Raw genomic sequence first — 24,374 nt, forward strand, 5'->3', positions numbered from 1 at the left:
AAAACAGTTACATAGAAACTAGTAATTAATGAAAATGAGTAAAATTAACTGTTAAAGGTTAGTACTATTAGTGGACCAGCAGCACGCTGCACAATCATGTGTGCTTACAGACTGTATCCCTTGCAGACTGTATTGATATATATTGGTATATAATGTAGGAACCAGAATATTAATAACAGAAAGAAAAAACCCTTTTGTGTGAATGAGTGTAACTGGAGGAGGGAGTTTTTTTGGGTTGGTGCACTAATTGTAAGTGTATCTTGTGTTTTTTATGTTGATTTAATTTAAAAAATAAATAAATAAAATAAAATAAACCCGATACAATAATTAAAAAAAGATACCGATAATTTCCGATATTACATTTTAAAGCATTTATCGGCCGATATTATCGGACATCTCTAGTTAAAATGCATATTCCCATCGATACTGTGACATCATCGCGCTCGGAATCAGTGGTGGGCCGTCAGGGCCAGCAAGGCCTTCTCTGCTGGCCTAACATAACTAGAAATCATGATCATAATTAAAGATAAGTTATTTTTTATCTACTTTCCCTAAATATCTAAATGGATGGATGGATATTCATATTGTCTTCATGTCATTTTATGCTCCTTACAGTGCTGTTGTTTTTGGGTTATAGAGTTTTTATCCAATCAGAATTCAGCTAGCTTATGTTGCCACGCTGTACCAAATCTGCCAGAGGCCTTCAGATTCAGCAATGCGGGCGTCCGTGCGCTGTAAGTGAACGGGGACATACAGTTGATAGACAGTTGCAATAGCCAATCAGATCACGGGTTGTTGTCAGTAAGGCCTTCTAGCTGGCCTAAGGCAGATATATAGTGACGTTATAAGCCAGGTAACATAAGGACTTCATTACCCAGCATGCCACAGTAGTGAAGAGCATGCGCAGTATGTTTAGGTTGTTTAATGTAGACATGCCAGCAGCAGGATGTTTTTGATGAGCACGCTGTGGAGTAAACTTTAAGAAGTCAGCCAACACGCCTCGTCTGCATCTTTTATGATTTGACAAGACAACACATATATTTGCAAGGCCATTTTCAGGAAGGATATTTAAAGAGAAACTACACCTTGTGAGACGGTGTCGGCCAACCCCGGAAGTGAGCTCAGCTGTCGATGAAATGAGTTCAGATATTTTATTTCTTTATTTTTTCATGTTTAAAAAGTTTTTTGCCATTTTAACAGTACCACTGTAGATATATACACACATATAGCCCGGCCCCCAGCCAAATTTTTTTAACCCAATGCAGCCCCTGAGTCAAAAAGTTTGGGGACCCCTGCTGTGTACAGTCATCTTACCTATGAAGGTTCTCATTCATCCAGGTCATTGTCATCTCAGGGCATTCAATCGTTCGGACCAGATCTGACCAATCCAAGTCCATAAGCAACAAACTGATGAAGGCTACTCAGATGAGCGGCAAAACGTCTTCCAAGACACACCAAGCAGTCCAGTTGGGGACGATTGAACGCCCTATACAGTCATCACATTATCAGCAATACATTTTTCTTAATACAATGTAGTGCTCTGAATAAGCTTTAGAGCAGGGGTGTCAGACTCATTTTAGATCAGGGGCCATATGGAGAAAAATCTACTCCCAAGTGGGCTGGACGGGTAAAATCGCGGCACGATAATTGGAAAATAAAGACAACTTCAGATTGTTTTTTGTTTAAAAATAAAACAAGCACATTCTGAAAATGTACAAATCATAATTTTTTTTTACACTTACTTGTTGCGGTTAATATTGTCTTTGTCGTTATTTATATTTTCTGAACAAATCATGTGATAACGTCAACTCATTGGTGTCAATTTTCAATCCATCAAGATAAAAAAACATCAAAATAAAATTACAGGATGTTAGTTATGTAGTTTGCTCATTTTCCTCGACTGATGTACTAAAATCATGTGGTTTACTTTGTACAGCCCTGCGATGAGGTGGCGACTTGTCCAGGGTGTACCCCGCCTTCCGCCCGAATGCAGCTGAGATAGGCTCCAGCACCCCCCGAAAGGGACAAGCGGTAGAAAATGGATGGATGGATATGTAGCATCATCTACAGATACAAATAATTGCTATTGCAGCATCTAGTGGACACATTTAGAACAGCAGTTTCTTTCATTCAAACATTTGAGGTAAATTTTTATACTTAGTAAACTCATCCTGCGGGCCGGATAAAACCTGTTCGCGGGCCTGATCCGGCCAATCGTATGCTTGACACCACTGCTGTAGAGCCTGACTTTTAAGTGAACTGTGAAAGGAGCAGAAATAAATGTGACACAGGAAAGTTCAAATCAAAATAATTTATTTTTTGGTGACAATTCTTGCAGTTCTAGGATTGTGTCTCAAACACTTGTGTGATCAATTACCTATATTTCCTTTTACAATCCCAATCAAAATGAACAAAAAAACCCAAACATAAAAAGGACAGGGATAAAGGGGTGGCGGGTTCTTTTATCGGTGGGTATATGCAAGCCTGTCAACCATATGCTTCTAAAAATGATTTCACATTATTTTGAGCAAATTCATCTTGATGTTAGTGCATTTATTTAATTAGACAAAATCACTGGCTGCTCAAAACTCATTCATGAAAACCAAATAATAGCTCCAGTGATCGGTTACATTACTGTACTTCTCGCCCTCAAAGTCGACGCATCAAGTATTCTCTCTCTGCCAGCATTTTCAACAGTTACAAATGACAGGCATGATTTGATTTTTGCCAATGCGATTTCGCACAGCTGTGGGGGAAACCGGCCTTCAGAGATTGGGAGAAAAGCCTTGTGCATCCAAAACATTTAAAATAAATATTTAAAAAGCAATACATACAAGTGAGTCAAACCTCAACATTCTAAAGTTAACTAGTTTTTGTCCAAATTTTAGAAAGGAAAAAAAGCAAACCCACCCTAAAAAGCACAAACAAGCGGTCAGAAGCCTCCAACTGTGATTTCCATACTATAGCAACTGAAATCTCCCACTAGTGAAGGCTAAGAACTAACAGCACAGCCGACTATATCTCTACCGTCTCTTAAAAATCCAGTTTTGCTGGGCCAAACCATCTCCACAGACTACATTATTATTTAGCCGACTGTGTCCTAGCACACTGTTGTAGCAGGCAGCTGGCGCGTAGCACAAGAAAACAATGGCAATTATTTTACATCCATGACCTCCAAATGTAGTGTAGCCATTATTCTTAGCTAAAACCACTGTCCAGTCTTTATATGCGGTGCCGCAGTTCACAGATAGAAGCATTACCTGGATATCATGTGACTTACCAGGGAAATCAAGTCACATTTAACCACCTCGGCCTCTTGCTACACTAAACAAACATGTAAACAGAGATCCGGACTGATTATCAATGTTTTGTACTCATCCAGGGCGATATTAGAATGATCGTGAAAACTCTGGACCAGGCTTGCAGATCCACACCGCCCAACAGGACAGTGCGCAGCCAAGGGTGGATTTTATCTTGAAAACAAAAAGGCGCATAAACTCATTAATCGTCACTTTCTGGTGTCTGACCATCGTAATTTTAAACCCGGCCGTAGAACATGTCATTAATATACATTACAAGAGCACGGTGTCCAGTATCAGGACTGAGTCTCTCCATCTCTGACACCCTTTCATTAAATCAGTGCAACAGCACAATGCAGCACTTAACAATCAATGCATAAACAGTCAACCCTTCAGTCATACTTGCAAACCTAAGCACACACACAAAAAAAAGACATCTCATTGTGTGTTAGTGATATCTTTGTATATGTACATGACATATGCATGTTTTCCTTTAGTGCATAATGTTCTTACAGACCTGACGTCTAGTCTTGAAATCAAAACCGGTAGATCAGCATCCTACCTCTCCCAAGCAGAGCATAAATGAGATGACCTCCAATAAAAATGACTTAAATTCTTTTCAGCATAAAGCTAAAGGCCAAGTACGATTCATATTTCCTTTTTAAATCACTCATTTAAGTTCATCAGGCGCCATTTTGCCCGTCAGTCCTGGGTGTCCCGCTCTTGTTGCCATTTTAAAAGCTTTTCTGTGGACAAGTTCCAGGGGGAAGGTAGCTACCATAATGTTGTTGCTTTTAACGTATTCATTTTAATATAATTATACATATATATCCATGTATATTTTCATACATCTTTTTTTCTATTCATAAAGTTTGTTTGTCGTCTTTACTTTGGCGACACTGGTGGAATATTCTGCTCTTTGCCAGTGTGCCTGTAACCTCCCTGCGGAGAGTGGCGTCGTGCTAGAGGCGGTCGCTTCTGGTCGCGGAACTTGAGCCCGCCAGTGCCTCTGGGGCCATTGCTGCGGTAGTGGGCTTTAAAGTCACGGTCACGCATGGGCCGGCTGTCTTTGAACTCCCGTCCACCCTCCCTGACATGGCCTCTCTCCTGCTTGTCTCCAGGAGCGCTGCTGGAGCCTGGCTCCTCAGCCTTGTTCACACGCAATTCACGCAAAGGCTGGCCTGACGCCGTGCTGCTGGGGGATGCCGAGGCGGGGGCTGCAGGTGGGGGGTCTTTGGGAGGCCGTTGGCACACCTCAGCATAGCTGAGCTTACGTGGCTCCTGAACAAGAAGAAAAATGAATGAAAACATGCAAACTTTTGAACTGATTGATTTAGTCAATTTCCTTTGTTTAGAGCAACTTTTTAGACGACCTCAGTGATTAAGTGGCATCACTTGTGATTGGTTGTCCTCAGGAAGAGTTTCTCCCAACTTGTAAAGATTGCCTAGACCATCTCAGTCCTAAGCATCTCTCAGACTTCTCATTCCAGAACATGATAAAAACAAGTCTGGGAAGGCTTGAAGATTTCAACAATGGTACTTTGTATTAAACTAAGTGCAGCCGCTTAACTTTTGAAAGTGTGTATGCGTTATGTAATTCAGTTAGGTGGCCTTAACATGTCAAAGTGTCAAAAGTAAGCTGATGACTAACATCTTTGATTTTTAAAGTCATGTTAGGCTTGGGCAATATGGCCTGTAAATAAAATCATTAGGGGGGATAGTGTTGTATGTGGGAGACAGGTGGTTATGCAGACCACCTCTGTTTAGGGATGGTTTCTCAACCTTGACTTAAATGGCTTCCCTCACTCTTTCGTATCATCCATCCTCCCTGTCCAGAATCTGTAAATTTCTGTTCTCAAACAGAAATAAATACTGTTTCTCCCTGAGGTGCAGGTAGACAGCTGAGTCTTGGCCTGAAGAGTTTACCCGTCTCTGCTGTGCCATGCGTCGTCATGCGTGGTGCCTGCGTCACCAGAGCTGCTATTAGCTGTGTGTGTTGAAGTGGAGACGACTAAAATAAAAGATTTGTGTTTGAAACAAGCTCAGCTTCCTTATTAACATGACATGGTGTCACAGTTAAGGACTACACGCCTACAGTGACCAACCAATGGCAAAGTTCGGGCCACCAGTGCCGTTTCATTTTTCCGTATTAAGGTAGCACTTTTCACGCTTTCGAACCAGACCTTACAAGACCTCTTGTATCCAGTTTGAAAGCCAGTCAAAGAAATAACTAACAGACGTAGCAATGTATCGATGACGGCAAAGTTATTAAGTTCATATTCATTTATTGTTCAATTGATTGGCTTACTACTATAGTTCTAGTCCTACAATCGAATACATTTTGTAATGCCTCTGGAGATTGAATTTAATGTTAATGCCATTTAAGGCCTTCATTTTTGCAAAATCCATTTAATGACTTTTAATGCTTTTCAATGCGTCGCTTAATAAACTTGAATTTATCGATAAAACCACTTTAATCGCCCAGGCCCAAGTAGTGTAGATAAGATGTGAACTAGACAATTGTCAAAAAATGTTTAGCAGTTAGGGGTCAAGATGTTCACAGCCTAAAGTAGAAAAAAAAGTGGCATAACTTCTGCCCCACTCTGGTGTATAATAAGGGACCATGTAGCCAAGGAACAAGTGGCAAATACATTTCTGTTGCTGAGACAACCTCTACCAGCAGAGGGAGCCAAATTCTCACCTGTGAAAGGGTCGGAACAGTGGCAGGAACAGGTGTAGGCATGCTGGGCTTCACTGGGGTGGAGACAGTAGGTGCTTGAGGCCTGGCGCTGGGCACGGCTTGTGTGGAGGACGGGCTGACTGTCGCTTGAACGGGTGCTGTGCTTTGGGTCACTTTTGGAATGCTGAGCTCCGGTCGCTCAACCCTCTTCTCCAGACTCCCCATACTATCAAAACGAGCGTTTTTAAACGTCCACACAGCTATTACAGACCATTTGACTTGTCAAACCGTTATTATGCAAGTTACTTACCTAGGAGCTGATGTTGCAAGTGGTTGTGTGACAGGCTTTGCAGATGTTCGAGTGGGACTTAAGCTTGTCAAACTGTCTTCTGTGACCACAGGTTGGCTTGGAGCTGGGCTTACAGTGGTTTCTTTATTTACCGGTTCCATCTTAAAACAATAAAAAAAGTTGCATGTTTGTAGCAACACTCTGATGTACATTTTCTGTTTTTGTCTATGACTTTTCCCCCTACCTTGTCCCTGTACAAACCGCGAACAACATCCGACATTCTGTTTTCGAGCACTGGCTCTCCTTGAGTACTGATCACACAGCCAGGAAGAGGAGGAAAATTAGTGGCAGCCAAGTCAAACTTGGGAGGTGACACTTTTACTTCAGCCAGCGGTACAGGCCTCTGAGGGATGACAAGGACATGTGGCCAAACAGCAAGGTCAGGTATTTCTGCCATTTTAATGTACAAAAAAATGAAGGTCTGTACCATAATACGGTCATCTTCTCGCCGCCTCCGTGTTCCTCTGTAAGTGGTGCCTCTTCTGAAATGCAAGAAGAAGGAAAGGTCAAAGTTTGAATTCATGACCCCACTCATCAAACAGCAATAGAAGTAAAACCATGGTTACCGTCCACGTGCAGCCATGCTACTGTCATCATTAGGGTCCAAAGATGAGGAGGAGGAAGAAAGATGCGAGAACATAGAGCTTAGGTCAGAGGCCGGCTGGGCTGGGTTAGAGATGGCAGAGCTAGGGACAGGAGGCTGTGGACTGCGCAGTCCTGTCAGACTTTCCAATGACACAGGAGTTACGGACGATGTTAATTCGTTCGGCCTAACCAGGGGTTTTGTGTGGTTTCTGAAGGAGAGGAACACGTAATAGTCAACTGAAAAGCTTGCTCTTCAAATTAGAACTGGTAACCAGTGTTTTCTGCACTGCACAGCAGTAATGGAAACACTTGTCAACAAAAAGATAACTCTGCCTCCTTAAGCTAAACATGTATACATGCAAAGAGGGGTTTCTGGACAACTGTGCTTGTGATGGGTTGAATCTTTGGAGATATTGCATACCATTTTGTTGGTACTTTGCAACCAATCAAACTCAGAATATCTGATAGCCATTAAGGCCTGCACAGGTTTCGGATAGCACATGACAAACACTCATTTCTCTGATGACATCAAAATCCCCCCAGCATGGACTGATCTCACACGTATTTGACCCTCAGATCTCATAATCTTAAAAATCATTGGGATTAGAGTGAAGCACTTGACTTTGTCAGGCAAGGACAGAGAGAAGATAGAGAGAGAAGAAGAGAAAGAGAGAGAACCAAAGACAGTTACTTCACACCTCAATTTCCCTCTGAGTCATGATTTCATCATTGGGTCTGACTGAAGAAGTGTCCTTTGAGATATTTCTATTTGAAGCGGACGTTTAGCAGCAAAAAACAGAAGTGCTGTTGTCTCCTTGCAAAAAGAGCCTGGCGGACTTCCGATTGTTAAAGCATCACAGTACATAGCAAACGGCAATGAAACCCCGCATGAAGAAAAAAACAAAACTAAAAAAACAAGATGGACGGTTAATTAAAATGAAAGGGTGAAGTGTTATATGTAATGCATCAAATCAAGGCAGTGTGGCAACAACTGGAAAAGCCAATTGCTTTAAATCACATAGCATCTGCTGCTATTTCTCAAATAATTTTGCAATGAGCTGGCACAGGAATTTAAAGGGGTCATATTATGCGGAACCCGCTTTTCTTGCCTGTTGGTACCCTTTTTTGTTTATTAGGGGTCCCATAAGTGCATAACATTTGAATTCTTACCATGGAGGTGTTGTAGAGGATATTTATTGAACAATTTTGCCGTGTTCCAAATGAGCATTTTAGAATTTGAGACAATAGTGACTGAGTTTGACAGTGGACAGCTGTATACAGTATGTGAAGAAGTAAAAAGTGCCCGCTTAACTTTTGTGTTTCCTGACCAGGTACCTAATCGGACACGAACCAGCCGATCATGATGCACAAAGACCGGCAAAGTAAGCGCTGCCTCGGTAAAAGGGCAATATACAGAAGGATTTACCGAAAACAATTAATTGCAAAGTCAGATCATACAATTTATGGCACGGTGAGTTTTAAGTAAGACACTGGCACATGTATTTACAGTACAGTAGGGATGTAACGATAAACAGTAAAAATGATAACCGCGGTAAAATTCCCGACAGTTTGTAATACCGTTTTAAACTAAAATCATTAGGGGTGTAACGGTACGCGTATTTGTATTGAACAGTTTCGGTACGGGGGTTTCGGTTCGGTTTGGAGGTGTACTGAACGAGTTTCCGCACGAACATATTAAGTAGCCGCCTATGCTAAAGTCTTAACAAGCTGCTCCGCTTTCTGCCTCTGTCTGTCAGTACTATACACAGCACCCAGCATTGTCCCACCCACACAACCATCTGATTGGTTACATGCAGAGCGGTAACAGCCAATCATCAGTGCGTATTCAGAGCGCATGTCGTCAGTGCTCCAGCGTTGTGATGAGCAGGTAGGGGTTTAGCAGGTGAGCATAAGGCAGCAGACTCTCCCCAAATTATAATAAACACCTCCCAGTCAACTACTAGTAACATCACTATGAGCCCGTTGACGTTCTAGAAACCTAAACGGCAGCTCAGCTCGCTGGCAGTCCTGGCTTGAGGTGAAGGCTAATTAGCTTTTAGCGTAACGTTAGCTCATTTTGCGGTGTGTGTGTGTGTGTGTGTGTGTGCGTGCGTGTGTGTGTTACTGACAGCAAAGCCCTGTCTGTCTGTTATTTCACTTTACCTTTTTCTGTGTTGATTGAGCTGTGTTGAAGCAGCAAAAAAGGACATTATGTTAAATGAAGAGTTTCTGTCTCTAATAGTTGATATAATAATGTAACTGCATCATTAAACCTACATGAACTCCATGGTGTTCAGGGATGAATAGTCTCTCCTATTGCTATTGAAGTATTTTTTCAGCTATAGTTACATTAATCATTAGTAATGGAGCAACTTAGTTTTGAATGGCAGGGTCCCTGCTATCACATGTTGATAAAAATATAACATTTACATAATAAAAATCAACTACAGGCTTCCCAAATGCTGTAATAAATTTAGCATGATGAGTTGACTTGAAACTGTTTAATGTTGCACTTTTTATATGTAAAAGAAACGTTTTGTCATTTTATTTAATCTGAGCAACAACTTGAGGCAGTTTAATGTTGATTAACGTGGGCAGAATTGTTATAGTGTTCCCAGTGTTAAAAGGATAAAGCCATTGTTTACAAATTTGGTAAATAAATAACAATAAATAACAACCAAAATATAAATTTTTTGGTTGTTTTCTTACTGTACCGAAAATGAACCGAACCGTGACCTCTAAACCGAGGTACGTACCGAACCGAAATTTTTGTGTACCGTTACACCCCTAAAAATGATGGAAAAATCATGATTGATAAATGCACTTTGATTAACTCAGAGACTGACTGTCGCCAGCTCGCTAGCTTAAAGGCGATCTGCACTTTTGGGGAATTTTGCCTATCATTGACAATCCCTTTGTAAGACAAGAACACGTTTCTTTTTTTTACGCATTGTAAATAGTAAATAAATGCGATCAAAAGTCTGCTTACACTGGAGCCCATGGGATTTACTCTATTCTGCCTAGAACGCCCATTGCACCAGTCGCCCAGGGGGGGTCCCACATCTCCGGTCCCCTCCAAGGTTTCTCATTGTCATCTCATTGGGTTGAGTTTTTTTTTGCCCTGATGTGGGATCTGAGCAGAGGATGTCCTCATGGCTTGTGCAGCCCTTTGAGACACTCGTGATTTAGGGCTATATAAGTAAACATTGACTGATTGATAAAAACATCCAAACACCTCCATTAAGGATTAATATACATGCATTAAGTATATCTATAATGTAGTAAGTATATGTATAATGGAGTAACAGGCACATTTATAATAACATGTACTATTTACAAATTTTGCCTATTTTAAGAATACAGCGGTGCATCACGGTGTTCGCTTTTTCCCCCCCAACATCACTGGTTTTTACTCACTGCAGACGACAAACATAATAAAACATCACTTACTGTACAATGTCTGTCATTATGATGCCGACTGATAGATGTTGTTACAGTCCCGTTTAGATGAATAATGACTCAATCCTTGCGAAAAAAGGGGTGGGGAGTGGTGGTTTTCATGTCTGTCTCACCATTTCTGGGTACAAATTGCCTTTCAAAGAGTACCAACCTGTAAGATTACGTCCTCACCTTTCAACTATCAAGGTGAGAGGCATTATTTATGATCTAGCATATAAACTTCCATTAACTCCAAGGCAAGAAAGCAGTGCACCAGCCGATGTCAACAGTTACACAAGCTTGTGATCATGGCCCCGCTATAAATAGTGTGTTGGCGTTGGCGCTTACAATAACAATCTTACTAACACTTGGTTAATATTTAAGTTGCAAAATGTAAATAGGGTATTGTTGGCAGTTTTTGGATGGTTATTTTTTGGGTTATATGGGCGGAATGGAGTACCTCCCATTGGCTCCATTGTAAGCAGACTTTTATTTATGAGTTAGAATGCATAAAAAAAAATACATGTGTTGTTTCGGCTTTCATAATGATTGTGAACAATAGGCAAAAATCCCCAAAAAGTGCAGTTCCCATTTAAACGCAAAAATGAAAACAAGAGTCATTAATATCGTTCCCCATTAAGAAACAACCCACCCCAATCTAAACTAATTTAAACAACTATAAACAACTCTGAGCAACTAAGCTTTTCAATTGTACACATTGAACAGAAATGCTGTGCTCTATTACTACAGAGTGATCGTTCTATTCTCAAAAGAAAAGAGACGTAGGATTTTTATATGGTGTGTTCAAGGACTACTGGACAAAGTAGGATGCCACAATGCCCGCCAGAAATAATATTAGTTTTATAATTTTATTTTTTAATCAATGCACAATTTTAATTGAAATTATTTTAAGCGCAACATAAACCAATATTTAAAACAAAAACTTAGTAATAGCTATCAGCAAAGCCTAAAAAACAATATATAAGAAAATAGTGGGTTTTTTAACAATGTGTATTCACTTTAGGTATTTAAAAAAATAACGGTCAGTGTGTGTAAAAGTACCTTTTGACCACATTCAACAATACCGTGTTAATAATAACTGACAAAAATTTGGTCATAATAACCGTGATATGAAATTTTCAAATGTTTCCTAGATTACAGAGTTAGGGTTTAGCCTACATTGTTAATGTATTGTTTTACATTTTAATAATATTTTTAGTCTGTACTGCACTATATAACTATTATTAGATAACTTGGTGTCTGGCTGAACACAGTTCTTTAAAACTACAAAAATGGCTGTCGGTGTGGAGCAAGTCTTACTCAGCTGAAAGAAACGGGGTGTGGAGGCGTGTAGAAGACAGTCCTACAAATTCTCATTTTCAGAGTCAGAAAGTGGCTTAAAATGTTTTTTTAAGCCGAATGTATGCAAAATGTTGACCACAGCACCACCATTACATGTAATGTAGACCACAAGGAAGTGTTTTACATGTAGTTTTAAAAACATCGTAATATGACCCTTTTAAATCATTAAAAAACGTTTAGAGGCAGAAAAAATGGCTACCCAGAGATATGGATTCAGTCATTTGGCTGCCGTATGGGAAGATATGAGGGTAGCAATGAAGCTTATTATGAAACATAATATTGGTACCTGAAGGCATTTATTACATTCTTTCTTGAATAGAGGGGGACACTGTAGGGATAGTAAGAAGACAGGGAGTGAAGAACACTTTTCTCTTTTGGTCATTGTAATGATCATATCTATTTAATTATTTGATTGTCTCCAGCAAGTAAAAACAAGAGCGTTTTGAAGAAAAGCGCTAATGACCAAATGGAAGAACCCTTACCGATTTCTGTTAAAAGGTCGAGTGACTGTAAGAGAACCAGAGCCAGTTTTATAGTGTCCAGAGCCAAATCCATTCACAAAGGTACTGTTGGGAAAAGGTGCCTGCAGAAAAAGGAATTAGATCAATTTTAAATGGTAATTTGCTAACACAGCAGACAATAAAGAAGGAAAAAAACTAATTAGTTATGTTATGCTACTAAACAGTCATTTTAACACAACAAAGTGCACTTGAAGACATTAGTAAAGTTAAGTTAAAGTTAAAGTACCAATGCTTTTCACACACACACTAGGTGTGGCGAAATTATTCTCTGCATTTGACCCGTCACCCTTAAGCTGTAAAATGGCAGCCATATGACTGACATACATTGATCTCAAGTCATTTGACCCTCAGATCTCATAATCTCTTGGTTCATTGGGGTGTGAGTGAAGCTCCGGACTTCAAAAGTCAAAGACTGACGAGAGAGAGAGAGAGAGAGAGAGAGAGAGAGAGAGAGAGAGAGAGAGAGCGAGAGATAGAGAGAGCGAGGGGGAGGGAAAAAGAGATGAATAAAGTCAGTTACTTCACACCACAATCTCCCTCCATGCGTCATGATTTCATCATCGAGTCTGACTGAGCTGTGTGTGGTCGTGGATTCCTTTAACAGTCATTTGTTTAACGATTCATACCTACACGGGATTTGACAACCACACATGTATGTCATTATGGCTGAGTTACAACAGCAGCACTTTTTTTTGCTATTGATTTTGTGAACACCTAACATTGCGTTCATTATATTTGGAATACTAGATCGACAGTATGTGTGTGTCTCACCAAAGGAGTTTCAAAGTACGGCGTGGGTGAGGTTGTCCAGGTGGGGGGCACAATGCCGTAGACCGGGTACTGCTGCTGTGGGTAGATGTGCTGCATGTACAGGGGGGAGCTGTACTGGGAATGGCTCTGGGACTGCTGGGAGTACAGGCTGCTGTCCATGCTACGGTAGCCATTCTTTGCAAAGAATGTGTTGATTGCCTTTATTCTGGCCTGTCAACATAGGAGGGGGAAGTAAGTAAACCTATGTGACAAATACACCAAACCAAAAAAAAAAAGAAAAGAAAAAAGGGAATTTTCTCACCATTATGGGTTTTCCCTGAAATGTTTTTACTTCCTCTCGCAAGTATTCATATGCCTAGGGACAGAATAACATACAAACCTAAGAAAAGTCTTAAAGCAGCCTTTTGTCTGATTATACGAGAAGTTGCTCTTACCTGCTGAGCATCGGTGTCTGACTGGAATGTGATGTACCAGTTGTTGTTATGTGCAAACTCAACACTTATCACCTTCGGACAGTTGTCGTTTTTAAACAGGGACTCTACTTCCTAAAAAAGTTAACCAGCGTGTGCCGCCTCATGTTACAACAAAATAACAGCTTTACGTCACTTGCCATTATTGTGAAGGGCTATTTACCTCAATGGGTGTGGTTTCAGGGACTTCCCGCAGTATGATAATACATCGTTTGTGGTTGGGGCGCACCTTCTCCCCTTTCTCATCCACTTGTACCATGGGTGATGCTGAGGGGCAGGGGGGATAGCCGCAAATTAGATTCATTTTTTTACAGCATCGAGGAGCTGAAACATGTCACTTACATCTCAACACATCCAAAATTAGTTCCATGTCACTAGTGAGGACCTTAATGCCCTCCATGCTAGCAATGGTCCAAATAGGGACAAACTGGTCACTGTCCATCTGGGACATTAGGTACAGGTCCTTGGAGAGGTTTTCTCTAAATGTTAAAAAAAAAAACATTTGTAAAGATGAGTCCTCTTATCAAAATTGAACACAAGGTTAAGTGAACTGAACTCTTACCTTGAGAAGTAAAACTCCAGCTCTTTTTTCAGAGACTCACGTAGGTTCTCAGATGAGACTGGCTGATCTTCAATTTTGGACTCTAGAGCGTGTAAAAAATATTTTTTTATAGGGGGTGACAAGATGCGTTTATAATAACGCTCTTAGGAAAAAAACGCTCTCTTTACGACAAACTTAAATCTATTCCCACCTTGACCTATCAAATCTACTACAGAATGCAATGCTGTGTGTCAAATGGCAAAATAAACCTAATTGGAAGAAGTTAAAAAAAGTGTAACAAAGTGCCTTCATTAGAAAACGGGGTTTGCATGTTCATGTAATTCACAAAAATCAAGCATTTGTGTTAGCATTTGGCAAAGCAGTCTTGTGGGTTCTCTTAAATAGCAGCAGGACTAGTAGTAATAATGGCGTGTGCATGTCCGTCCACCTGCCCGCCCGACGACACAACATTCATTCATACATACATCAGTGTGAACGACATTGGGAAGCTGGATAGTTTCAAATTAGAAACTAGTTCAAAAAAATAAGGCGCAATCAGCTGGCACATACCAGTCCAACCACAGGACCTGCCCACTGTTTTGGAGTCTACCATTCACCCAAATTCAGCTTGTGGGAAAACAAAGGTGCAGGTGGGTGCATGCTAATGTGCCGCGATGGAAAGTGCACGTCGGTCTTCTTGGATATTGTTGCACTCCTGGCTATCTTCAAACATTGCTGTTAGAATGCATGTCAAAAGCCCCTGAGACAGATTTTGGAACCAAGTTTTCTGGAGAAATGTACCACGTATAGCAAGTATGGATGGCACTGGGCAAGATATCGGCGCACTCACGAGCGCTCAGTTCAAAATGTTCCCCAAATATTACAATGAAATATGGGAATTTTAATCACCCATATACAGGGCTCAAATTTAACCACGGCAACCGCCCTCGTCATTTGCCGTAATGGCCTAAAATTGACCAGCATCTGCGGCAAGAACATGCTGTGACCGACCTTAACTTTTTACTTGTTAATGGACTAAGGATGGAACAATAAACGGTATAATGATAATCCATCCATTTTCTACCGCCCGTCCCCTTATAATTCGCAATAAAATTCCAGACGGTTAGTAATACAGTCTATTTTTTTAATTACCGAAAAACAGTAATTTATTCATGCATTTTAGGCAACACAAAGTCAGGCGCATGTGCACTAGCGTTGTTTGGCTTGATAATCATGGCGGACTAACTACACAGACTTTACCCCGGAGATTTCCCCTCAGTAAACTGAGCCAAGCGCTTGGTTTAACCTCATTTTCCCTCGCTTCCCGGCATGCGTTTAAGGGCGCACTGCTGTGTTTAGATGGAGACAGGTGTGGACAATATTGGAGACAGACAGTTGTCCCCACACTAAAAGAATACAGCGAAGGAGAAAACTATTTGATGTCGCTTTTATTATTCTCAATACAGCGTCCATCAGCTGTGACAAAGTTACTGACTTGAAGAAACATGCAGCTGGGGATGTGTCGGGAACATCTTTAGTTTGTTTACTGGGATGATCACTCTTTTATTTAACTGCAAACTGTATCAATGTTCAAATAATAAATAAATAAATGATAAATGGGTTATACTTGTATAGCGCTTTTCTACCTTCAAGGTACTCAAAGTGCTTTGACAGTATTTCCACATTCATCCATTCACACACTGATGGCGGGAGCTGCCATGCAAGGCGCTAACCAGCAGCCATCAGGAGCAAGGGTGAAGTGTCTTGCCCAAGGACACAACGGACTTGACTAGAATGGTAGAAGGTGGTAGCTAAAATGTTTTGTCATCTCATCGAACTGAGCGCAGGCAGTGAAGATTGTGTATTCGATGTGGCAGGTGTCACTCTTTATTTTTGTTGGCCAAACTGTTGCACTGAACCACAAGGAGGCGTTGTTGGAAAAGAACAAAGCTTGTTTATTAGACTTCATCTTCATTAGCCAAACTGCTTCAAGTTTAATATTGATATCAAACACCCTGTTTTTTTACATTACTTGTGTTTTTTCATGTCACAAAGGTATTACTTCAAAAACCATTCATGTGACACAGCATTTTGTTATGCGTTATTGTGTATAGTTAATTCCTATACGACATATTTTTGCTCAAACTCTTAATGGATCTGTCCTGATACAGCATTTACATGTACATAACCTAAAAAATAAAATGATAAAATAAAAACTTTCCTCTATCAAAATGTGAAAATAGAGATGAAGGCATCATGTAATGACAAAAACCTGACAAGTTGATGTTAATAACGAAAAAAAAAAACAGTTTATACGTCTATATGTATGTGTGTGTATGCGTGCATGCTTTGGAGCACCTGACTCGAAAGAAAATAATGTTTGCCTTGGTGCCCTTCCAACTTGCCTTGGTGTCCTAAAATATGAGCCCTCCTTTAAGGCAACACTTGCCTTGACCTTAAAAGTTAAAATTTGAGGCCTGCAATATAAGCTTGGAACCTGAGCTGACAAGGTACTAGAAATAGAACCAAGTACAGTCAATTCCGGGCCAAATAGTAATAAAAATGAGCACTATATGCTTCACTGTATCTGACAGAGTTTCTGAAGTTATCAACAAATGTAATGCCATTTAATGCAACTAAAAACTAATTTAATGCCCATGTCCTACTGCAAATCAAAAATTGTATGTATAGACAAAATTGTAAGCATTTGAAAATGATAAAATTTAATAAGTTAAGTTTACATGAACTAATGTAATCATAATATAAAATTTAATAAGTTAAGTTTACATGAACTAATGTAATCATAATATATAATATTAAAGTTAAGTTAAAGTACCAATGATTGTCACACACACACTAGGTGTGGTGAAATTTGTCCTCTGCATTTGACCTATCCCCTTGTTCACACCCTGGGAGGTGAGGGGAGCAGTGGGCAGCAGCGGTGGCCGCGCCCGGGAATAATTTTTGATGATTTAACCCCCAATTCCAACCCTTGATGCTGAATGCCAAGCAGGGAGGTAATGGGTCCCATTTTTATAGTCTTTGGTATGACTCGGCCGGGGTTTGAACTCACAACCTACCGATCTCAGGGCGGACACTCTAACCACCAGGCCACTGAGTAGGAAGTACCGTATTTTTCGGACTATAAGTCGATCCGTAGTATACGTCCCACCGGCCGAAAATGCACAATAAAGAAGGAAAAAAACATATATACGTCGCACTGGAGTATAAGTCGCATTTTTGGGGGAAATTTATTTGATAAAATCCAACACCAAGAATAGACATTTGAAAGGCAATTTAAAATAAATAAAGAATAGTGAACAACAGGCTGAATAAGTGTACGCCATATGACGCACAAATAACCAACTGAGAACGTGCCTGGTATGTTAACGCAACACATCATGGCAAGAATCATTCAAATAACTATAACATATAGAACATGTTATACGTTTACCAAACAATCTGTCACTCCCGATCGCTAAATCCGATGAAATCTTCCTCCCCGGTGTCGCCTCTGGTATGTCCTTTCTTTCTGCTGCTCGATTGCCGTTCTCTGCTGCATATGTCACCACGTCCAGCATGTAATCTGCAGTATATGATTTCCTTTTCGGTGCCATTTTAGTTCAGCTCTTCTCAAGTTTTTATAAGTTACCGCCAATGTTGATGTGATCCATTTTAATAGCTACGGCAGTAGCCTATAGCAGTTAGCATCCTATGACCCACAATGCACTTCTGCCATGACCCTCCCCCGCCAAATTCTTATTGGTTGACGTGTGAGTGACGATTGCTGACGTGTGTGTGACGATTGCTGCAATTTGCTTCGTCTCTTACGCGAATGAGATAAACTATATTATTTGACATTTTACGGTAATGTGTTAATAATTTCACACATAAGTCGCACCCACGGCCAAACTATGAAAAAAAAACTGCGACTTAAAATCCGAAAAATACGGTAGTAAATTAATGCAACTTAGTAACCATTTCAAACACAATAAACGTTTTTTATTACTGTAGTAATTTTACCATTGTAATTGGAAGGTCAATAAATTATCCTAAATAAGTAAAGAAACATGGAAATAAAATAGTCAATCAAGCTCTCTTTGCAAATAACTGCACTTCAATAAATTTTAAACATCTAAAAGTGCAGTTTTTTCTCCCAGTTGGAAAAACCATCACGACATACTTGCTCATTTATCCTTGCTGATGGGCTCATGTTGCTCATTCACTTTGAAGATGAAATATCACCCCCCAGAGACATTTGGCTTTATAATCATTTTTTTCCTTTTAACTAAGAATGTCACTGTATGAAAATTTCTTATCACGTTTGTGACCAAAATTACGACGGTTATTATTATTGTGGTATTTTTAAATGTGCTCAAAATGTTCTAAAACTTTTCATAGTGAAATATTTTAACCAAGTTCTATTTAAAAAAAAAAAAAAAAAAAAACACTTTCAAAATGTATGTATGTACCTCAAGTAGAAAATGTCATGTGCATATGAAAGCAACAAAAGCATTATAAACAAAGTAATATAGCAGAAACAAAATAACAAATGTGAAAATTGTGCAAGATGGCACCTTTTGGACCTAAGACATAACTGGCCTTTTTGTCCATATAGATAAAAACAGTGTTCATATACGAGATCTCGCCTTACACATAAGGCTGCACGATTATGGCCAAAATAATTTTTTTATCAATATTGAGAAATCACAATTATTAAACACATTTATTCATTGTTTGGTAAAACATGTTGGGTTGTAAACGTTATGTCATCATGTAATTTGTAATGTCTAAAAAAAAAAAAAGGCAATAGATAAACGTTATCCATATATTTAAGTAGACATTTTTGTCTTTTTGCTCATTAATAGCATCAACAGGTCAGGTTTTTCCTCATTGCATGATGCATTTAGTTCTATTTTTAAATTCTCACAGAGGGGGTATTTTTCAAGTATATCGCCTGCTGGATGGTAACTGCCAGTCCCAGCAGCTGATGGAAGGACGCTATGTTGCACTTTCAAAATTAAACTTTAGTGTGGGACAAATGTGTCCGTCTCCAATACTGTCCACACCTGTCATGTAATTACAGCAGTGCGCTCTTAAATGCATGCCGAGATTCCTTGGAAGTAGAATTGAATGAAATGAAGTGCAACGAAGCAATTGGCTCCATTTACTCAGGGGGAACAATTTCAGAGCAAAGTCTGTATTTGCCGCCATGTTTTATCAAGCCGAACGACGCTTGGGCGCATGCGCCAGCGCTGCAGTGCTTCCGTTTCCAGGAAGAAAGCAGTGTTCCCTAAATGCATTGATAAATGATGGGTTTTCGGTAATTAAAAATGTTAACTTGTTTTTTAATTACTAACCGTCTAGAATTTTACCAGTTTTTCATCATACCGTTTACCGTTACATCCCTACTCCTAACTTTTGTAACTTCGCAATGCTTCTCACTATTGAGTCGCGACTAATGAGGCGAGGTCTGTGTATTCTGTGTAACCATGCGGTCCCGCCTCCTCATATTGAAACAATTGTGGATGACTGACACGAGGCTTTTTATTCAACTGTCAAATGAACATGTTCAGGGGTTAAGAGAGACACATAGAGACCTCTTGTATCCAGTTTGAAAGCCAGACCCGAAAAGATACACACACAAACAGCGATTTATTGATGCTGACAAAGTTACAAAATTGATTTTCATTTATTGTTCCATTAATTGACGACCATCAACCCAGGCCTACAATTGAATTAATTTCGTTAATGACAGTGGACACCGTATTTAAAGCATTTTAATGCCATTTCAGGCCTTAATTTTCGCAAAATCAAACGAATGACTTTTAATCCTTTTTAATGACCCGCAGAAACCGTGATATGGTTAAAAGAAAGGGGAAAGTAGAGGGTTAGGTGTGTGTGCCGTGGACGCTTCATGTGGTGTGGCATGACAAACCTGAGGTCCCCGTGGTGCACTCGGCAGGGGAAAAGCCCAACTCTGGAGGGTCCATTCCATTTACTGCTATCTCAGCTGTTGCTGTGGAGCTGCAGTTATCCAGGCCTGTGAGTCCCACAGTGTATGGCTTGCAACCGGCAAACGGCGGCTCCGAGTAACCTGGTAAGAGTTACATTTTGTCACGTTAATTTGATGTCCTGTGAGGCTGTTAGTAGTGCGCGTGTGGTCATATCTACATTTGATCAATAACAAAAAATGGCCAAAGTTGTATTTTACACATGGGCATAGTGGATAATTCACAAGGCAGACAGAAGCAGATCTCACCCTCACTGAGGTCCGAGGGGGGCCAATGGGGGCTGTTTGATACAGCTTCACTGGGGGTCATGGGCATCTCCTGCCATACTTTGGCATTAGGGTTCAAACTGGTGCCCTTAGATGTAACCTGTTAAGTAAAAATGTCTGGTTAAATAAATGGAAACATAATATAGCATGCAAAAATTATCCCGGGACCATAAACTAACATGGACAGATGTCTGTCGTTAAAACATCATTGTTTACCAGACAACTGCAAAATAATCACCTTTGATTGAATTAGTGATGGGCATTTATTCAAATTGACAATCAAAATGATTAATTGCTATCGGTTTAGATATTTTTAATGGGCTAGGAGAGTCTAAATGCTGAATACCCTTTTAACATCAGTGTGTAGAGGTAGCTAATAATGTGTCTCACTCTGGTCAGGTTCCTTTAGACTGCAAACTAATTCAAACTATTTAACAGAAGGACTGATAATCTCACGGTAGTTCATGATATGACACCATATAAGAGTGTATGACTTAAATCAATGATGTCTTGCTATGGCCATGTGTCAATAGGAATAAAAAAAATAAAAAAAGGGATTCTATATTTTGGTGCTAAATTTAACCAGAAAAATAGTGCATAAAATTCAACATAACTGCAACCTTGATATTTTAGGTGTCTGACAAACAGTGACACTACATTAAATGTTTTTAAACTCTAAATACAAATATAAAAATAAATACTTAGCATTTAATATAAAAAAAGTAGTCTTCATTCATTAGTTTGGAGATTGTCAGTATAGGCAATTACGTTACATTTATAGTAATTAGTGAATTATAGTAATGTGACAGTGACACTATCTTATTTTATCAAATTTTGATAAGCGGTGTAACTATTTGTTTTAACGATTAGACTCAAAATTTGTGGTTGCCGAGCCGATTCAGGAATTATATTTTTTCAGAACGATTTAATCCAAAACAATTTAATGAATTGTAATCAATCCAGTAACTTTAGCAAATAAATTCAACCAATGTGAATGTAAAATAAACGCTGGATACTGGACACTTCAAGTGAAGTTTCCTGTATTCCTCAAATTTCTTGTAAGGGAATTGGATATAAATGAATTATGGATACAATGAAGCAAGTAAACAATTAATGGTCAATGCATTTGCATCATATTTGAATAAAGTGCAACCAAAACTTTTGGTTGAATTAACCTTTTTTGCTCCCATTTTCAACATTCAAGACATTTACAATAAAAGTACAGTAACCAACATTTTAAACTTTTGCTGTTTTTCAACATAATACAATATTATCTAAAATAAAGTGCAATCTCTTCAGGTTCATCAACAGTATATTTGCCTAAGAAATTAAGTGCAACAAAATATTTTTAGATTAAATTAGCAGTAGTTTGAACTGCTTCTACACTCATTTTTATAAACACGGAACATCATACAGACATTGCATAAGTGACAGCGGACAAATTTCGGCGACACACTGACAAAATGGCCGGCAGTGTAATGAACAAAGTTGGAAAAGTAAGTAAAGTATGACAACTTTTTCAGTCATAAAAAACGTTACTTTTTCCAATAATACTACTCTGTTCATTACACCGTTTTAAACATCCGTCTCAACCTGGTGCGTCGGCGAACGTGCTCTGCTGTCACTTGCGTTTTGTTTGTCGCAGCCTTTGTGGGTTAAAGTTAAGTTGTGGCTTTATATTATTGTGCAGCGGCGTTTTTATTGGTTGTGGCTTTTGCAATTGTGCTGAAGCTGAAAGGTTTTGTGTTGTAATTAATGATAATGTCTTGTGGCTTATGCACTTCTTATGAACTTTCTTGACCAATGAAGGTATGCGCCATTTTTTTTTTTAAGACAACGTTTAGCGTACTTAGCATTAAAAAGTGCTAAACTTCATATAAAGTCTGCCGTTTCTACATGCAATATTTTCTTTTTTCTAATATCAATACAATCGATATTGCCTTTTAAACCGATGTTGGATTGATACCTATCTTACCGAAGGCCAACTTGCCGAGCACAGATCTATATATTTGAAATTTAGGAGTATAAATCCATTTACCGATCAATTGTTACACCCCTAACAGAAAGCATGCAACTGTCTCTTTATGACAGTGCTTCGCAATTACTTTCTGTTATGCCCTCTCTAGGAAGAAGTAAACATTTTGCAACTTAAATACAATTATCGATATTCTCTCCCCGCAAATATTTTTTTTGTATCGCTCTGAACTTATTTTATCATTTCTCTGTAATCGGTCAAGTCACTGTTGTGGGAGACCAGATCCAGAAAATGCCTTGGCTTACTTGTTTTTCTGATGTAGAAAAACCTATGGCATCAGAACAGTGGCCAAATTATCATACGCTAAAAACACACACTGCATGCGCAAACTCGTTTTGTGAGGTATTATGTTTTTACTTCAGAATGGGTTATTTTGTCTAAACTTTAAGACTGTACGGACTACTCTTCTTCAGAAGAAATACATTTTGACGGTAATAGCTCCCTCAAATTAACTCTGACCAGGAAACAGTGAGCATTTAATGTGACTGAGCAGAAAGGATGGGAGTTGCTGGGCCAAGTATTCAAGGCACAACCCTAAGTGCCAAAAAGGTGGAAGGTCGCACAAAATTAGTCAGCGCGTGCAGTGTGTTTTTATTATGCGTAACAATTTTGGCACTGCTCTGACGCCATATAAAACTTCTCAAACTCTGATAAAAAGAAGCAAGGAAATAGCGTTATTCTACAGCCCTTACATTTTATTTACAGCCCTTACATTTTATTTACAGACTATTTTAACGCGAGTAATTTCTAAAGAGCAAACACTACACACTATAAAAATCATGTGGCTTAATTGACGTTATTTTGCCGATGCTAGGTCTGGGCGATATGGCAAAAAAAATTATAGATTAATTTTTTCATATCATTTGATCCCGATTAATATCACCGTTGATTTTTTAAATTAAAGTCAGATTGTCCCGTGCAGGATTATACAGAGTACTGTTGCATCCCTACGGTTTACTACAGCAGTATCTTGTTACAGTAATTTCCACCATGTTTGATAGAGGTAATATATGCCAACAGTTGACAACTGTCATTTTGTTCCTATATATACACACAGTCGTGGTCAAACGTTTACATACACTTGTGAAGGACATAATGTCATGGCTGTCTTGAGTTTTCAATACTTTCTACAACTCTTATTTTTTTGTTATGGAGTGATTGGAGCACATACTTGTTGGTCACAAAAAACATTCATGAAGTTTGGTTCTTTTATGAATTTATTATGAGTCTACTGAAAATGTGACCTAATCTGCTGGGTCAAAAGTATACATACAGCAACATACATTATCAATTTTGGTGATGTATAAAAGTTACAATCAAATCAAATTAGCTTCATGGCATGGCCTCTTAACTTCATGTGAGTGATTATGATTGACGACACCTGTTGACTTCTCTGAGCCCATTTAAATAGGGCTCATGTGATGCAGTCATTAGACTCGGTTACAAACGTGACAATGGGAAAGTAAAAAGGAACTCAGCACAGATCTGAAAAAATAAATCATTGACTTGAACAAGTCAGGAAAGTCACTTGGAACCATTTCAAAGCAGCTTAAGGTCCCAAGAGCAACTGTGCAGTCAATTGTTCGTAAGTATAAAGTGCATGGCAGAGAATTGTCACTGCCACGATCAGGAAGAAAATGCCAGCTATCACCTGCTGCTGAGAGAAAATTGGTCAGGATGATCAAGAGTCAACCGAGAACCACAAAAAAGCAGGTCTGCAATGAATTGGAAGGTGCTGGAACACAGGTGTCAGTGTCCACAGTCAAGCGTGTTTTGCATCGCTATGAACTGAGAGGCTTCCATGCAAGAAGGAAGCCTTTGCTCCAGAAGCGACACCTTAAGGCTCGTCTAAAGTTTGCTGCTGATCACATGGACAAAGACAAGACCTTCTGGAGGAAAGTTCTGTGGTCAGATGAAACAAAAATTGAGCTGCTTGGCCACAATACCCAGCAATATGTTTGGAGGAGAAAAAGTGAGGCCTTTAATCCCAGGAACACCAGCCCTACCGTCAAGAATGGTGGTAGTAGTATTACGCTGTGGGCC

At 39.4% G+C, this 24,374-nt stretch overlaps 1 protein-coding gene across 5 annotated transcripts in view; it reads right to left on the reverse strand.

The window, feature by feature from the left end:
• Positions 1-2,296: 2,296 nt before the first annotated feature.
• The window catches only part of larp4aa (La ribonucleoprotein 4Aa), a 31,524-nt gene continuing 9,446 nt past the window's right edge, over positions 2,297-24,374 (reverse strand). For 4 of the 5 annotated variants that reach the window (XM_062052891.1, XM_062052887.1, XM_062052889.1 and 1 more), the window contains 16 exons: positions 20,279-20,396; positions 19,955-20,113; positions 14,038-14,119; positions 13,818-13,954; positions 13,639-13,742; positions 13,440-13,550; positions 13,307-13,360; positions 13,006-13,215; positions 12,196-12,296; positions 12,000-12,041; positions 6,895-7,122; positions 6,756-6,810; positions 6,513-6,671; positions 6,290-6,429; positions 6,001-6,205; positions 2,297-4,580 (listed from right to left, as the gene is read on the reverse strand). In XM_062052891.1, the coding sequence (XP_061908875.1) occupies positions 4,185-4,580; positions 6,001-6,205; positions 6,290-6,429; positions 6,513-6,671; positions 6,756-6,810; positions 6,895-7,122; positions 12,000-12,041; positions 12,196-12,296; positions 13,006-13,215; positions 13,307-13,360; positions 13,440-13,550; positions 13,639-13,742; positions 13,818-13,954; positions 14,038-14,119; positions 19,955-20,113; positions 20,279-20,345 (2,250 nt within the window). In that variant the 5' untranslated portion in view covers positions 20,346-20,396 and the 3' untranslated portion in view covers positions 2,297-4,184. The remainder of the gene's footprint in view (positions 4,581-6,000; positions 6,206-6,289; positions 6,430-6,512; positions 6,672-6,755; positions 6,811-6,894; positions 7,123-11,999; positions 12,042-12,195; positions 12,297-13,005; positions 13,216-13,306; positions 13,361-13,439; positions 13,551-13,638; positions 13,743-13,817; positions 13,955-14,037; positions 14,120-19,954; positions 20,114-20,278; positions 20,397-24,374) is intronic. The other variant, XM_062052888.1, reaches the window with a different exon arrangement.

Source organism: Entelurus aequoreus, linkage group LG07 (assembly GCF_033978785.1).
Source record: "Entelurus aequoreus isolate RoL-2023_Sb linkage group LG07, RoL_Eaeq_v1.1, whole genome shotgun sequence".
NCBI lineage: Eukaryota > Metazoa > Chordata > Actinopteri > Syngnathiformes > Syngnathidae > Entelurus > Entelurus aequoreus.